The sequence below is a fragment of the Chiloscyllium plagiosum genome, chromosome 2 (assembly GCF_004010195.1).
Source record: "Chiloscyllium plagiosum isolate BGI_BamShark_2017 chromosome 2, ASM401019v2, whole genome shotgun sequence".
Classification (NCBI taxonomy): Eukaryota; Metazoa; Chordata; class Chondrichthyes; order Orectolobiformes; family Hemiscylliidae; genus Chiloscyllium; species Chiloscyllium plagiosum.
Window position 1 is genome coordinate 132469897 of NC_057711.1, and position 16299 is coordinate 132486195.

General features: G+C 42.3%; 1 protein-coding gene across 2 annotated transcripts in view; it reads right to left on the reverse strand.

Annotated features, from left to right (window-relative positions):
- Positions 1 to 16299, reverse strand: part of LOC122564086 (histone-arginine methyltransferase CARM1-like) — a 90439-nt gene that overhangs the window by 30770 nt on the left and 43370 nt on the right. For both annotated transcript variants that reach the window (XM_043718629.1, XM_043718619.1), the window contains 2 exons: positions 2933 to 3110; positions 1945 to 2035 (listed from right to left, as the gene is read on the reverse strand). In XM_043718629.1, coding sequence (XP_043574564.1) covers positions 1945 to 2035; positions 2933 to 3110 — 269 coding nt within the window. The remainder of the gene's footprint in view (positions 1 to 1944; positions 2036 to 2932; positions 3111 to 16299) is intronic.

Sequence of the window (16299 nt, forward strand, 5' to 3'; positions counted from 1 at the left end):
ATCATTGTCCAATCTGTAAATGAAGTCAAAGCACTGCAGTATTCTGTCCAACACGAAGAGTCCCACTCTCGCCAGCTCCAAGATTTCCAATCAGAGCAAGTCACTGCCTGGCACTATCTGAGCTATCTTTACTCCACCACCTCGCCTCTCCTCTTTTCCACCATTTCTGTATAGGAAAGAAGTCAGTACTGGTCCACTGCCAAGAAAGGTGGCTCAGTGGTTAGCAAAGCTACCTCACAGCGCCAGGGACCCGGGTTCGATTCCGGCCTTGGGCACCTGTCTGTGTTGACTTTGCACATTCTCCCCATGTCTGCGTGGGTTTCCTCTGGCAGCCAAAGATGTGCAGGTTAGGTGGATTGACCATAGGGTAAATTGCCCATAATGTGCAGGTTAGGTGGATTGACCATGGTAAATGGGCTATCGGGTTCAGAGATGTGCAGGCTAGGTACATTAGCCATGGGGAATGCAGGGGTACAGGAATAGCGTAGGGGAGTGGGTCTGGGTGGGATGTTCTTTGGAGGATTGGTGTGGACTCAATGGGCCAAATTGCCTGTAGGGATTCTATGAACACTCCATCATCATTTTCTGTAGCCCTTCTCACAATCTCTCTCCTGACAATCCCCTCATTTGTCTCACCAAAACCCTCTCCATTACCAGGATTTCATTGCTTTCTAACATACCTAATCTAAATAATGAACTTCGTCTTGACTCTCTATGTCTGCTGTATTTATTATTCACTTTGTGGTTTCTCATTCTGCTCCCATGCCATTACATCTGGAGCCTGCAAGGATCTATCCTTGTCCCTCTCTTATTTCTCATCTTCATGCTTGTCATTAGGTGGCTTAATCAAACACTACAGCATTAGTGTCCATACATGCCCAGTACCCAGCTCTATGACTCCACTACTGTTGCTTAATTAGCAGACTGCTTATCCAACATCCACATAGAAATCCACTGCAGAAATCCACCAGCAGTTCTTAGACAGCACCTTTCGAACACAAAACCACTCCCATCTAGAAGGGCAAGGACAGCAGATACATGGGAACACCCCCAACTGCAAGTTCCCCTCCAAGTTGCACATCATCCTGACTTGGGAATATATCCCGTTCCTGCTGTGTTGCTGGGCCAAAATTCTGGAACTGCCTTCTTAATGGTTGACTGCCTACAGGAATGGATGGCAGCGGTTCAAGATGGCAGCTCACCAGCCCTTTCTCAAAGTAAAATAGAGAGGTGGACAATAGAACAGCCATATCACATGAATGAATTAAAAACTTCTAGTGTGGCTCAATACCATATTTTGTCCTATAATGTTCCTGTGAAGTGTCTTGGGACATTTTATTAAACAAATGGCACATTGTAATTATAAGCTGTTGTTGCTATTGCGAAGTGGTTCTGTTTTCGTCTGGCAGTAAAGGGAAGTACCATGAAGGCAAGGCAACACTTATGGGATCCTGGTTTTTGGAGGAAAACAATTACATTGGAAGCAATGCCAAATATGGCACAGAGCTAGTCAAATGCCAACACTCCAGTACTAAACTCCTGTTTAAATGTGAGATAATTGAATATTGCACTTCTTAAATACAGGTTCCAAAAAAATACAATGAATTTGCTCTGTGATGTATTTCTGGGAAAGCTGTCACCAGAATTAATTGGCATTGTAACACGACTCCATTTAAATAGACAAAAACATGACACATAATCCATGAAAACTTAAACTTTTACACATCTGCTCTTAGAAACTGGATGTTGGCATTTACATGCAACATCCTGACTTACAAGATCCATTTCATAACACATTCCAATGGGACAGATTTATAAAAAGACCATTTCCCTCCAGTGATCTAAGCATTTCATAACAATATGCCCGTTTCTTCAGAAAACAAGTTGTCCTCAAATAGTTTCAGATGGTGGTAAACATTGCCAGAGCCTCTCATGAGGACATACCAGAAATTTGCCCTTGTGTAGTGTTCCATGTAAAGCTGCTCATCAGAAAACGGAGCAAGATGAACATCACCAAAAGTAGGAAACATCATCCCTAAGAAAACATACACAGCAGGGGTATAAACATGGAAGCTTCAACAGGGCTATAATAATGATTATAAAAATAAATACTGCCTTATTTTAAGGGACAGCAAAAGCCATCCTTATTTTTATTAAAGCCTAAAAATTAGGAAAAAAGCAGTCTGCAAAGCTGACCCTCTGATACCACCTCATGCAAAGGCAGGATGCTTGTCTTTAGAATATTGTCATCAGGAAATTACAGACACAAACCTGCGTCCCTCTACTGAGCTCCAATGCATGATGCTGCATGGTGAACTGATGCTCTAAATAAAAATAGGATACTTTACCTGCATTGCAGGATGAAGAAAGTCAAGACTTGTGTGTTCTGTAAGGAATTATAGGCTACAATGCTTTTTCTTTCTGAGGACTTAGGTCTGATGGTGCAGTTAGTTAGAATATTGTCCTTTTGCCTCTGGTATTGGAGTTTTAACGCAGCTCTGCTTTCAGCCAATGCTAAGTAGCCAAGATACACCGTTGAAATTGAATAATCTCAACAGTTCTTAAAATTAGTGAGTTTATTCTAAAGAAACCTGATTCAAGAATTAGATATTTGACCAGGAAAATATTCAAACTGCTGTTGGATAAAGTAACTATCACATCGAGTAAAAATACACTGTTAGGACAGAACAGAGAAAGTTCTACATTGCTCCTAGCCTGATTTCAGAGAAGTTGATGCTAACATTAGGTGACAAAAAGTGAGAAAGATGTTCCATTCCCAAAGCAACATGCTTTGCTACAAAACAACTTTGCCCCGCTTTCAAAATATTGCTGGATTCTTTAGGTATTCACTTCCCATTAACACATCAAGTGACCACACACCCAACTTTTAAATATTCAGACAAATTATATGTTCCTGCATGTATCGACCTACCATTTGGTTTCAGCCACTTCTTTGCATGGAGGTAACTTTCGAGCATCCTTTCATTAAATAACAAATATCCCATGGGTTCTGAAATAATGATGTCCACTTTCTCAGGAATGGCAATTTCCTCAATTTTCCCTTCCAGGATCATTACCTGTTCTGAAAGATTGTTACTTCTCACTAGAATCTGAAGATATAAACAGAGAGCAACATCTTAGCATAAATTGGTACTACAAACATTGGTCTACCCCTTCATTGTACTTACAAATCGAACAAGAATAAAACAGTTTACCACATCTACATCATTCTATCAGAAGTCACATGACATCAGGTTGCAGTCCAGCAGATTTATTTGAAATCACAAGCTTTCGGAGCACTGCTCCTTCGTCAGGTGAGGAAATCAGGTCAGAGTAAACCTGACAAAGGAGCAGTGTTCCGAAAGCTTGTGATTTCAAATAAATCTGTTGGACTATAACCTGGTGTTGTGTGACTTCTGACTTTGTTCACCCCAATCCAACACCGGCCCCTCCATATCATACATCACTCTGTTCAAGAGGACTACTTGACCTAGAGTTGTAGAGTCATAGAGATGTACAGCATGGAAAAAGACTCGTCGGTCCAACCCGTCCATGCCGACCAGATATCCCAACCCAATCTAGTCCCACCTGCCAGCACCTGGCCCATATCCTTCCAAGCCCTTCCTATTCATATACCCATCCAAATGCCTCTTAAATGTTGCAATTGTATCAGCCTCCACCACTTCCTCTGGCAGCTCGTTCCATAGAATTTCTTTTTAATTCATTCACAGGATGAGGGTGTTGCTGGCTAGGCCAGCGTTTATTGCCCAAAGGCCAGTTTAAAGATAACCATATAGCGGTGGGTCTGGAATTACATATAGACCAGACCAGACAGGTTTCCTGCCTTAAAAGACTTGAACGAATCAGATGGGTTTTTATTTCCTGATGATTGACAGCAGGTACACGGATACAATCAGCTTAGCTTTTCCATTCTAGATTCTTGTATTGAGTTCAAATTTCACCATTTGCAATAATGGGATCAAAAATTAGCCTGAGGTTTCGGATTACTAATTCAGTCACCACCAGCCTCCCGTAAACTGGTGAGAATGCTTGCTAACATCACCCAATTCCAAGCTAAATATAACTTAGGTTCTATGTCTAGGCCTTCAACTTCTGAAGAACCTGGCTTCAATTCTTGATATAACTTTGATGGAATCTTGGTCCGAGCTTGGGAAAAATTGGGCGCACAACTGAAAGTGTTAAGACATGAGGACAACCTCCATCCAAGTTCAGCGCTCTAACAGCTTGGTTACATATGAGGGATAAGCTCTTGGAAACTCTACATTCCACATTAAGATGCCTGTTCAGTATCAGCAGAACAAGTTTATAAAAATGTGAAACAAAACATTGCAACATATTCAGATCCTAATAAACAAACAAATTAAATGTAACTGAAGACTGATAGGTTGGCATAAGAATGAGATTCCACCTGTTACTTAGAGCCATACAGTCATTGGGTTGTACAGCACGGAAACAGACCCTTCAGTCCATCTCATCCATGCTGACCAGATATCCCAACCTAATGTAGTCCCATTTGACAGCACTTGACCCATATCCCTCGAAACCCTTCCTATTCATATACCCATACAGATGCCTTATAAACGTTGTAATTGTACCAGCCTCCACCACTTCATCTGACTTGTAATTGTACCAGCCTCCACCACTTCATCTGACAGCTCATTTCAATACACTCACCATCTTCTACGTGAAAATGTTGCCTGTTAGGTCTCTTTTATATCTTTCCCCTCTCACCCTCAACCTATGCCCTCTAGTTCTGGACTCCCCCACCCTGGGAAAAGACCTTGTCTATTAACTCTATCCATGCCCCTCATGATTTTATAAACCTCTAGGCGACATGGTGGCTCAGTGGTTAGCATGCTGCCTCACAGCACCAGGGTCCCAGGTTCGATTTCAGCCTCGGGTGACTGTCTGTGTGGAGTTTGCATATTCTCCCCGTGTCTGCGTGGGTTTCTTCCGGGTGCTGGATAGGTTACTCTTTGGAGGGTCGGTGTGGACTGGTTGGGCCGAATGGCCTATTTCCACACTGTAGAGAATCTAATCTAATAAGGTCACCCCTCAGCCTCTGACTTTCCAGGGAAAACAGCCCCAGCCTGTTCAACCTCTCTCTATAGCTTATATCCTCCAACCTGGTAACATCCTTATACATCTTATCTGAACCCTTTCAAGTTTCACAACATCTTTCCGATAGGAAGAAGACCAGAATTACACGCAATATTCCAACAGTGGCTTAACCAATGTTCTGCACTCCAAGGTCTCTTTGTTCAGCAACACTCCCCAGGACCCTGCCATTAAGTGTATAGGTTCTGCTCTGATTTGCTTTCCCAAAATGCAGCACCTCACATTTATCTGAATTAAACTCCATCTGTCACTTCTCACCTTTGAGCCAGTTCTGTATCCGAATGGCTAGTTCTCCCTGTATTCCATGAGATCTAACCTTGCTAACCAGTCTACCATAAGGATCCTTGTCGAATGCCTTACTGTAGCCCATATAGATCACATCCACCGCTCTACCCTCATCAATCCTCTTCATTACTTCTTCAAAAACTCAATCAAGTTGTGAAACATGATTTCCCACGCACAAAGCCATGTTGACTATCCTTAATCAGTCCTTGCTTTTCCAAATACATGTAAATTATCTTTATCTGTTTCACCAAAGGATAGAGCAAAGCAATCTCCAATTCATGCACTTGTATCATTTTACATATTTTAAAAAATATTTCTTAAACAATGGTGGAAAGACCATATTTGAAACTCTGCCGTCTTTCAGCATAGAAGTCTGCAGCATTTTAATGTTAATTTTCTCCAAACATTTTGTTCCATTTTCTTTCTAAAACCAATTCAACATATTTCTTCATTTTAACACATTGAGTCCACCATATCAGACTCACAACATTTGTTTAGATGTTCCAATGAACAGTATTCAAATTTAAAAATCATTTCCCATTTTGGGAATTGTACGACAACCAAAATCTAAAAATCTTAAAACTTTGCAAGGCTTCTCTTTCAAATTAATATAACTCAAGATTAATCAAAATCACTCCAAACACTTCATATCTTACACTAGAAAATCAATCTAAATATGTGTGAACTTTGCATGGGAATTAAAAATCCCCACAATTTACAGAATATCCTGGAATCATAATTCTGTCCAGGAACTAAGATTCCAAGACTGATCTCTTGAAAAATGGATCCTGTTAACTATCCGATCACACATTACTTTGTGAACTTTCTTTCAAACTTCCAAAATGCAACAAGGTTAGTTTCCAAGAAGAACGTTAACTGTTTTAGCCCAAAACAAAAGGAAGTTGAAACTTTATTGCTGGAACAGCACAGCAGGTCAGGCAGCATCCAGGGAACAGGAGATTCGACGTTTCGGGCACAGGCCCTTCTTCATTCCTGAAGAATCGGCCTGTGCCCGAAACGTTGAATCTCCTGTTCCCTGGATGCTGCCTGACCTGCTGTGCTGTTCCAGCAATAAAGTTTCAACTTTGATCTCCAGCATCTGCAGACCTCACTTTCTCCCCAAAGCAAAAGGAAGCCTGTCCGTTTCTACACACTTACACAGAATATCTGGAACACCCATTCAATTTAACGACATTATGCTTCAAAGAAAATTAATAAAAACTGCCAACCAAAATCAGTGTCTTACAGACATGGGAAAGTAGAAAAAAGTTCTTAATGTTTTCTTTGACAAACCTCACATTCTCTTGTTATGGACTAGGCCAGACCACTCAAAACATTCTTTAGCAGGAAATCCAGACCATAACTTTGCAATTTGTTTTGGTAAGTGTACAGTGAGAATTACCCGGAGTAAGCCATATAGGTTGACTACCAGGTTTTAAAACAGACAGAAATTTATTCACAATGTTACACAATGAAACACAAAGAACAGAATAAAGAACCCCAACAGAACTCGGTCTATCCAAACTAGACTTAATGATGCTGTTCCGAATATACACAACAGTCCCAATAAGCTAAGGCCCTAAAACACAGGAAAAAATGGAATGTATGCTTACAGGTTGATGTTAGAGGGGCAGGAAGAGAGAGAGAGAGCCTGTGCACACAGTCCACAGCTGAACTCCCAACTATTTCTGGACTGAACTGTTCAACTAGAGAGCTGACCACTCCCCGTTCATTGTACAGGTCACTTCTAAAACATGACCACTTTGGCCTGAAGTCTCATCTGTTTACATATAAACAAAAAGGCCTCTCAATACCCTTTAACCTCTGTACCAAACCAGTCTAATTGGAACCGGGAGCTGGTTTATGAATCCTTTGAGAAAAACCAAGGACACAGTATCCTTGAGAAAAGGAACAGCTTTTAGCAAAAATGGACCAGCTTTGTGACAGTCTCTACCTCGACGGTTGGATCTTATTACACCCTCATCTCAGATCGAGACTCTTAGAAATTCCATTCTGAGCAAACAAAACACTTCCTTTGAACAAATAAATCTTAGATTTAAATTAATATATGGTTATTGAGGGATTTAAAAGATATTTCCTTCACATCTGTGGCCTCTTCATTCAAGGTGATGACAATAAATGGGAGATTGACTTACATTGTTACGACATGGAGATAGGTCGCTGAACCCAAATAAGTCTTTCCACCTCTGCATTCACAACACAGTCAAGTTCAACTGTCAAAGACCCCCATATACTTCATTCCAAACCAGACTTTATGAATAATTAATTTCCAGACTCTGGCTTTGCATCTTAAACAAAAGACTTAACTGTGTATTTGATCCAAAATAACACAAGTGGCGAGGAACTTAAACAACGTGGTGGCTGATTAATATTTATGCTTTAAATCCAAACCAGTTGTTTTCAGCCCCCATTCATTCAAACACATGCAATTAAGATTTTAAAAAAGAAAGTAACAAAACTGGCCAATTTAATTAAATGGCTTTCACACGGTGTCATTTCATTGAAACATTGATCAATGGAATAGTGTAGGTTAAAGAAGCTTCAGATTGATTCCATAGGTCGGTGCAATTAGTGGACGGCACGGTGGCACAGTGGTTAGCACTGCTGTCTCACAGCGCCAGAGACCCGGGTTCAATTCCCGCCTCAGGCGACTGACTGTGTGGTTTGCACATTCTCCCCGTGTCTGCGTGGGTTTCCTCCGGGTGCTCCGGTTTCCTCCCACAGTCCAAAGATGTGCAGGTCAGGTGAATTGGCCGTGCTAAATTGCCCGTAGTGTTAGGTAAGGGGTAAATGTAGGGGTATGGGTGGATTGCGCTTCGGCGGGTCGGTGTGGACTTGTTGGGCCGAAGGGCCTGTTTCCAAACAGCCTGTACTGCGCTGTAATGTTCTATGCTCTATGTCACTTCCTCTGTTCACCTAGGAAAAAGCAGCAATATATCTAACTCAGCATTTTATTCTCTGGGCTTTCGAATCTTCATGCTATCTCTGCATCAGCCCAGAACCATCTATCAGAAAACATAGTTCAAAAATATAACTTTAGTTCTGGTTCCACCCTGATAGGTCTCAATTACCATTCTACAAATGCCATTTGCTTGAACATAGGGTCTCTTCCAGACTTGCCAGGACCAATTCCCAGGAACCAACCTCATGAATAGCCAACTTTTGCTATTTGTCTAACATGAGCTTTCCCTGCATACAATACTGTGTACAATTCTCATTGCCCTTCTAAAGGAAGGATGTTGTTAAACCTGAAAGGGTGCAGAAAAGATTTACAAGGTCGTTGTCAAGGTTTGTGTTAAGGGAGAGGCTGAATAGGCTGGAACACTTTTCCCCAGAGCGTCGGAAGCCAAGGGGTGACTTTATAGAGGCTTATAAAATCATGAGGGGCATGGACAGGGTGGACAGTGCAGGTCTGTTTCCTGGGGTGGGGAAGTTCAAAACTAGAGGTGAGAGGGGAAAGATTTGAAAAGGATTCGAGGGGTAACTTTTTCACGCAGAGGGTGGTGCGTGTATGGTCAGAGAAATATTTAGGTAGAATCAGGATTTTAAGTACTCCCTCAGATGTTGCAGAGACAGAGAAGAATGTGTATTTTTGTTGCATAAGAGCAAAAATACTGTGTGTTGGCAGCAATCAACTGCAGCACAGTCACCAGAATTCAGTGAATGTACAGAACATGGAACATATATCTCATAATTATTTTTCTCTATAGTTCTTACTGCACACTGTTATAATTATCCTGCCATTTTCAGTGCATTATGATATGTCAGTCCCCTGCACATAGTGAAGTTAAAAATCATACAGCACCAGGTTATAGTCCAACAGATTTATTTGGAAGCACTAGCTGATGAAGGAGACAACCACCTGATGAAGGAGCAGCACACCGAAAGCTAGTGCTTCCAATAAAACCTGTTGGACTATAACCTGGTGCTGTATGATTTTTAACTTTGTACACCCCAGTTCTATACCGGCATCTCCAAATCATGACTACCATCGACAGCACTTTGTGAAATCACCTTTGCAGTCATTGCCTGGGTAATCCACCATTATGTTGGCTACATTTTTACCACTACATTCTTTGAAGGATAGTTAGAAAACATTCAACTGGAAAACCAGCGTTAAGTGACACATATCTTACAATAACAGTTGGTTGATAAACATGTGAATGATTTGGTATAAAGTCGACAAGCTAAAGTATCCTGCCTTTCTCAAGTCACCCAAAATAGATTGTCTTGCTTTTTCAGCCATTGGCACATTTATTTATCACAGATTGTTTTCCACAAGTATGGAGATTTCTCAAACTCACTGCTTCTATCATGTTTTAGGTAGTTGGAAGAAAAGAATGAATCTTAGCAATTAGTTTTATCACACCAAGGAAGTTCCCAAACATTGTTAGCCAAGCTCTTCACTGGCTGTCCTAAAAGTTCATTCATATTCTACTGGCATGTACAGAACTGCAATAACTTTTGCTCTTGTTCCTCCAGCTACGAATCCAAGGTTCACACCCATTGCCCCATCAAACATTAAGCTGAGCTTTTCTATGATCCTCAAAGTGCTCTCATAGTTTTGAATTCCCACAGGGTTTTGCCCTTCATTAAGCCCTTCATTAGCCAATGCTATCCATGACATTGAGAGGTATTTGTGGGCAGAACAATAAACACAAACAGTTGTTGGACAGTATACTGGCCGCGCACAATCGTATTTTTCATCAACAACTTCTGTTGAAAGAAATAGACCCTTTGAACAATGTCCAATTTGGTTTCTGAATAATGGGTTTGAATTTTCAGTGGGTTCACTCCATGTTGACACTAAGAATATTCTCCCTCATGGGACAGTCTAGGTGTGAAGGGTCAAATGGCCTACTCATGCTCCTAACCTCTACATTTCTAGGACCAGAGGGCATAGTCTCAGAATAAAATGGGGACACCAATTTAAGTCTCAGATGATGAGGGTTGATTCCCTTTGGAACTCCTTGCCCCAGAGAGCTGTGGGGGTCAGAGTTTTTGAGAATACGTAAGGCTGAAATAGATAAATTCTCGATGAATTGGGAAATCAAGGGTTACAGGGGAAATGCAGGAGATTGAGCATGTGGAATGTCAGATCAGCCATGATCCTATTGAGTGGCAGAGCAGGCTTGAGGGGCCAAATGGCCTACTATTGTTCCTATTTCTTATGGTCTTGTGTTTTAAATATGGCTCAGACATCTGAGATACCAGTCTCTTGGTAACATCTAGTGAGTCGTGAATTGTTCTGGGAACAGCTCAGGGTAAGATATAGATAGAATTGCATGACAGTGACACTACATGGATCACCAGTTAATGCGACTAGTTTAGTTAGATCAGGTAATACCCTTGCTAGCCCTCATGGCAATTAACCCTCCAAAAATTGAGGTAATTGGCAATTAGCCACAGAAATGCAGAACTCAGATCCATGGCTTTTCACTTGATTGTCCTCTGCTCTCAAGCACCAGGACACTATACCAACCAAGATGGCGACACCAACAAGGTAGGTAGCGTTTTGGCTTCTGAGACCGTCTACTCCAGGTCAGTCACATCCTTTTTTCTCTTTACTTTTCATTTTCTTTTCTTTTTTTAAATTTTCTTGTTGGCTGAGGCGGTGTCAGTGCAGAGGAGGCTAGAGTGAAACCCATGGTGAAGGTGGTGGCTGCAGCGGTGGCTCATGGTTACGGTCGGTCCAGATCATGATAACCAGCGATGTTGGGCCGGGATCGGGATTCCCAGTGGTGTCAGGCCCAGATCAGGATTCTCAGTGATGTTGGGCCCAGATCGGGATTCCCAGCGATGTCAGGCCCAGATCGGGATTCCCAGCGATGTTGGGCCGGGATCGGGATTCCCAGTGATGTCAGGCCCAGATCGGGATTCCCAGCGATGTTGGGCAGGGATCGGGATTCCCAGTGTTGTCAGGCCCAGATCAGGATTCTCAGTGATGTTGGGCCCAGATCAGGATTCCCAGCCATGTTGGGCCCAAATTGGGATTCCCATAGACATCAAGCCCGGATAGGGATTCCTAGTGATGTTGGGCCCGGATCAGGATTCCTAGTGATGTTGAGCCTGGATTGGGATTCCCAGTGATGTTGGGCACAGATCGGGACTCCTGGTGATGTCTGGCCTGGATCAGGATTCCCAGTGATGTTGGACCCGGATCGGGACTCTAGGTGACGTCGAGCATGGATCGGGACTCCCAATGATGTCGGCGAGGCAGTGCAGTTGGCGACTTCTGGGGCATTGGCTGGGCCTAGAATGGGATTCATTATGGACGGGGCCCAGAACACCTCACAGAAACCCCAGAGACCTTAAAAACATCCAGAGCCATGCTCGACAAGAAGGACATGTAAAGATGAACATTATTTCTTATATTTCTGCCTTTATATGTTTCTGTCAATTGAAGATGAAGTTCTATTTTAGTAATTTCTGTTTATTCATTTTGTAATCCAAAATGACATTAGATTGTGAGAATAAAACCATTTCCAAATACATGTGACAATAAAATCATTCAAGTTAGTATCGGGTTTGACTTTCAGCAACTACTACCGATGGGATTCAATGCTGTTTAATAAGGGTACACTATAACTGATAAGTGATAGGCAGTCAGTCTTTGATTATTGCCAAGCTCTTTACTCAAATATACATATGACCTTTGTATACCTTTTAAAAGTTAATGTAAATCTACACAGAATAACTTATATTGAAGAAATCTTGTTTTCTGAACTAATAACATTGCTTTGTCTGTGTCTAAAGATTCAATCCAATTCCAGCGTGCTTAGAAAAGGTTTTGGTTATTTTCCTTCTGCGAAAAAGGTCTCCTCTGAGTATTGAAACCCACTCTCCTGTGTGACTGCAACCATTTCCTGTTTATTCAACTGCTTTGCATAATTTTGCCCCATTCTGGTTTATTTAACTCCTTCAGTATTGGAATCCGTCAAGTTGCACTTTCCCGGCTCAAATAAAAATCCATATCAGAAAGTAAATGCACACTAACAGTGTCAAGTTAATGAGTAAGAACTGATCTCACAAGTACCTGATGTTAGTTCTTGACATATATCCAAGTCTAACAACAGTGATTTGGTCATTTTCTTTACAATTCAAAATGAGCTGCTACGAAAATTTCAGAAATCTGAAAACCTTTGAAGCAAATCCCTCTTCCTGAAAACTACAGTGTTTGTCATTTAATTTGCTAAAGATCTAACAGCAGGAATGTTATCCTCCAATAGTGCAATGAGTGGCCCTCCCTGCTTTAGCTTGTTGGGAACCAGCTAGAATCCAGTCAGCAGTGGAACAGGATAAAATAGTATTGACTCACACCTGTTTGCATGTATCTAATGGACCGGTTCTGGGTCTTACCAACGCCTTGGTCTCACCAACATCTGGAGAACAGCACTGTTATTCTCTGGGAAAACTTTGATAAGTCAATGTGCGCCGTGGAAATAAAAATGGGCCAATTAACATTATTTATTTATTCTGGATCAAGGACCAACAAAACGTCAATGCATTCTGGCAAGACAGAAATTCTAATTTGTACATTTCCTGTGTTAACTATTGCAAAAGCAGCATGATCCAACGTGGCCAATAATGCATTTCAGGAAACAAAAGGAACAGCAGGATCCAGTTTCGATTTCTGGACAGTTAGTGATGGGGATACACTTGGATAGAGAGCTGAGCAAATGATAAGCCTGTTGTAATTTGTACTGCTTAAATGCTAAGTCCCCCTTTCATGAGGAATCATACAGGAGTTATAATTAGAAACATTACTGCAGGAAAACAGGCTGTGAATATTCAGTTTCCTTTGTCTTCTATTTCAGCAACACAGTAATCAAGCTTTTCAAAAATAGAAAGTAAAATTCAGTAGCTACTGGAATATATAATTAGGTCTATGTTGTTCATATCATTTTTCTTTGTGCATCTGTTTGGATTACATTTTTTTTGTCCAACAGCAGTCTCTCCTGTTGTCTTGTACGCTGCCTTTTTGTGCATTGTTCTATCTCCTAGTTTCCTCGCTTCTGTGAATCAAAGGTATTATTAGTTATGTTCAGTTTCAGCTGTGCTTTCTCATGGACTGACTTGATGGAAACCCTTCCCTTTCTTCACCTGCTCCAGCACTAGTGACAGTGCAGCACACTCTTGGCACCAGACTGGAGACTAACCCTACATTTGGGATGGGATTGGGTGGGGGGTTGAGATTGTTGGCGGGGTCTTTATTGGGGGGTTGGGACTGTTGGGTGGGGTCTTTATGGGGGAGTTGGGATTGTTGGGGCAGGGATTTTTACAGGGGGGTTGGGATTGTTGGGGTGCTGGGTTTGAGATCTTGGACTTTGAACATGCAGACACCTGAGGACTGCACCGGCACATTGGAGTCAATGGTGGATTTCATCGTCAATGCCTGCTAGTACCACGAGGACCTTTCCAAGGTCAGGGAAATGACCCACCTTGTCCAGGGGCTCACCCTGGGTTCTGATGGCCAGGTGGGGGGACAGTGTTGAGTGGCAGGAGAGGCTGGTATAGGGCCTTTGCTTTCCGAATGTCTGAGCTGAGGCTCATTCTCTCATACTCCTTGGTGAATCCACTGATGATGGTTTCTATCTCGACTCTGAAAGTGTGCACACCAGGCACTGACTGTGTACTGCAGCTCAATGACAGGTATTGGAGTGGCCTTAATTCTGGCCTGGAACCATTGAACAGTCTCCCACTCATCCTGTAGGTTAGATCCACTCTGATAGGGAGCTTCATGGACAGGGGGTGGATTATGGTGTTGAGGAAGATAACGAAGAATGTTGATATGATGACATAGCCCTGTCTGTCCCCGGTTTGCACTCACACCAGGATCTGTGATGGATCCATTGATGAGGCACAAGGCTTGCATGTCATTATAAAGCAGCAAGTAGAGAATGGAAATGGAGTTCTGCGGGTGGCCAAATTTGAGGAGGATGTCTCACAATCCCACATGGTTAACAAGAGACCAAAGCCTTTGGGAGGTTGCAGAAGGCTGTGAACAGAGGTTGGTATTGTTCTTGCATTTTCCTGGGGTTTATTGTGCACTGAGAATAATGGCCATTAATCCTCTGCATGGGCAGAAGCTGCACTGAGACTGAGGGAGGAGCTGTTCGGTCACTGGGAGGAGCTGGCTGAGAAGGATTCTTATGATGCCCTTTCTCGTGGTGAGCAGTCAGGAAGTCCCTCTGTAATTTCCTCATTCAGACCTGTCTCTGGAGTTTAATTTGGATAAATGTGAGGTATTGCATTTTGATAAAACGAACAAGGGCAGGATGTTTACAGTTAATAGTAGGGCCTTGGGTAGTACTGTTGAATAGAGAGACCTCGGGGTTCAGGTACATAGTTCTTTAAAAGTTGTCACAGGTAGACAGGTGATTAAGAAGATGTTTAGCCTGCTAACCTTCATTGCTCATACCGTTGAGTATAGGAGTTGAAATGTCATTTTGAGGTTGTAGAGGGTGTTGGTTGGGGCCACTTTTGGAGTACTGTGTACAGTTCTGCCCTGCTGTGTGAAGGATTATATTAAATTGGAGAGGGTTCAGAAAAGATTTACAAGGATGTTGCAGGGTTGAAGGGTTTCAATTATAGGCTGGGATAGGCTGGGGCTTTTTTCCCTACAGTGTTGGAGGCTGGGACATGGATAGGATAAACAGACAAGGTCTTTTCGCTGGGGTTGGGGAGTCCAGAACTAGAGGGGATACATTTAGAGTGAGAGGGGACGGATTTAAAAGGGGCCCAAGCGAGCAACTACTTCACACAGAGGGTGGTTCTTGTAAGAAATGAGCTGCCAGAGGAAGTGGTAGAGGCTGGTACAATTACAGCATTTAAAAGGCATCTGGACAGGTATACGAATAAGAAGGGTTTAGGGCCAAGTGCTGGCACATGGAACTAAGTCAGACTGGGATGTCTGGTCAGAATGGACAAGTTGGACAGAAGGGTCTGTTTCCGTGCTATACAGCTCTATAACTCTATAATAAGGAGGGATCTGATAAAAACCTATAAAATTCTAACAAGACTGAACAGGGCAAATACAGGATGGATATTCCAAATGACCAGGAGTCCTTAACCTGGGTCACAGTCTAAAGAGACAGGGTTAGACCATGTAGGACTGAGAGGAGGAGAAGTGTCTTCACACAGAAAGTAGCGAGCCTGTGGAACTCTTTGACACCGAGAGAATCTGAGGTGAAAATACTGAATGCTTTTAGGAAGGAGTTAAGATTTAATCCTCAGGGCTAAAAGGATCAATGTGTATGGGGAGAAAGAACAGAATACTGAGTTAGTATCTTACAGTAAGGGAACACTTAGGAAGCAGCGACCATAATATGGTAGAGCTCAGTCTGCAGTTTGAAAGAGAGAAGGCAAAATCGGATATAATGGTGTTACAGTTAAATAAAGGTAATGATGAGGGCATGAGAGAGGAATTGACGAAAATAGACTGGAAGCAGTCATTCCTGAAGAAGGGCCTGTGCCCGAAACGTCGAATCTCCTGTTCCCTGGATGCTGCCTGACCTGCTGTGCTGTTCCAGCAATAAAGTTTCAACTTTGATCTCCAGCATCTGCAGACCTCACTTTCTCCTGGGTGAAATAGGAGTTGATGAGAAGAGTGAGGGCAGTAACAAATTAAAAAAAATACTTTAAATATGAATGCACGAAGTATGATAAATAAGATGGATGAACTTGAGGATCTTTTGAAAATTGGCAGATACCATATTCTAGTGATAACTGAGACGTGGCTTCAAGTGGACACTGCTTGCAAAATGAATATTCAAGGCTACACGTGCTATCGTAAGGACAGACTGACGGGCAGAGGGGGTGGGGTGGCCATGTTGGTAAGGGATGATATTCAGT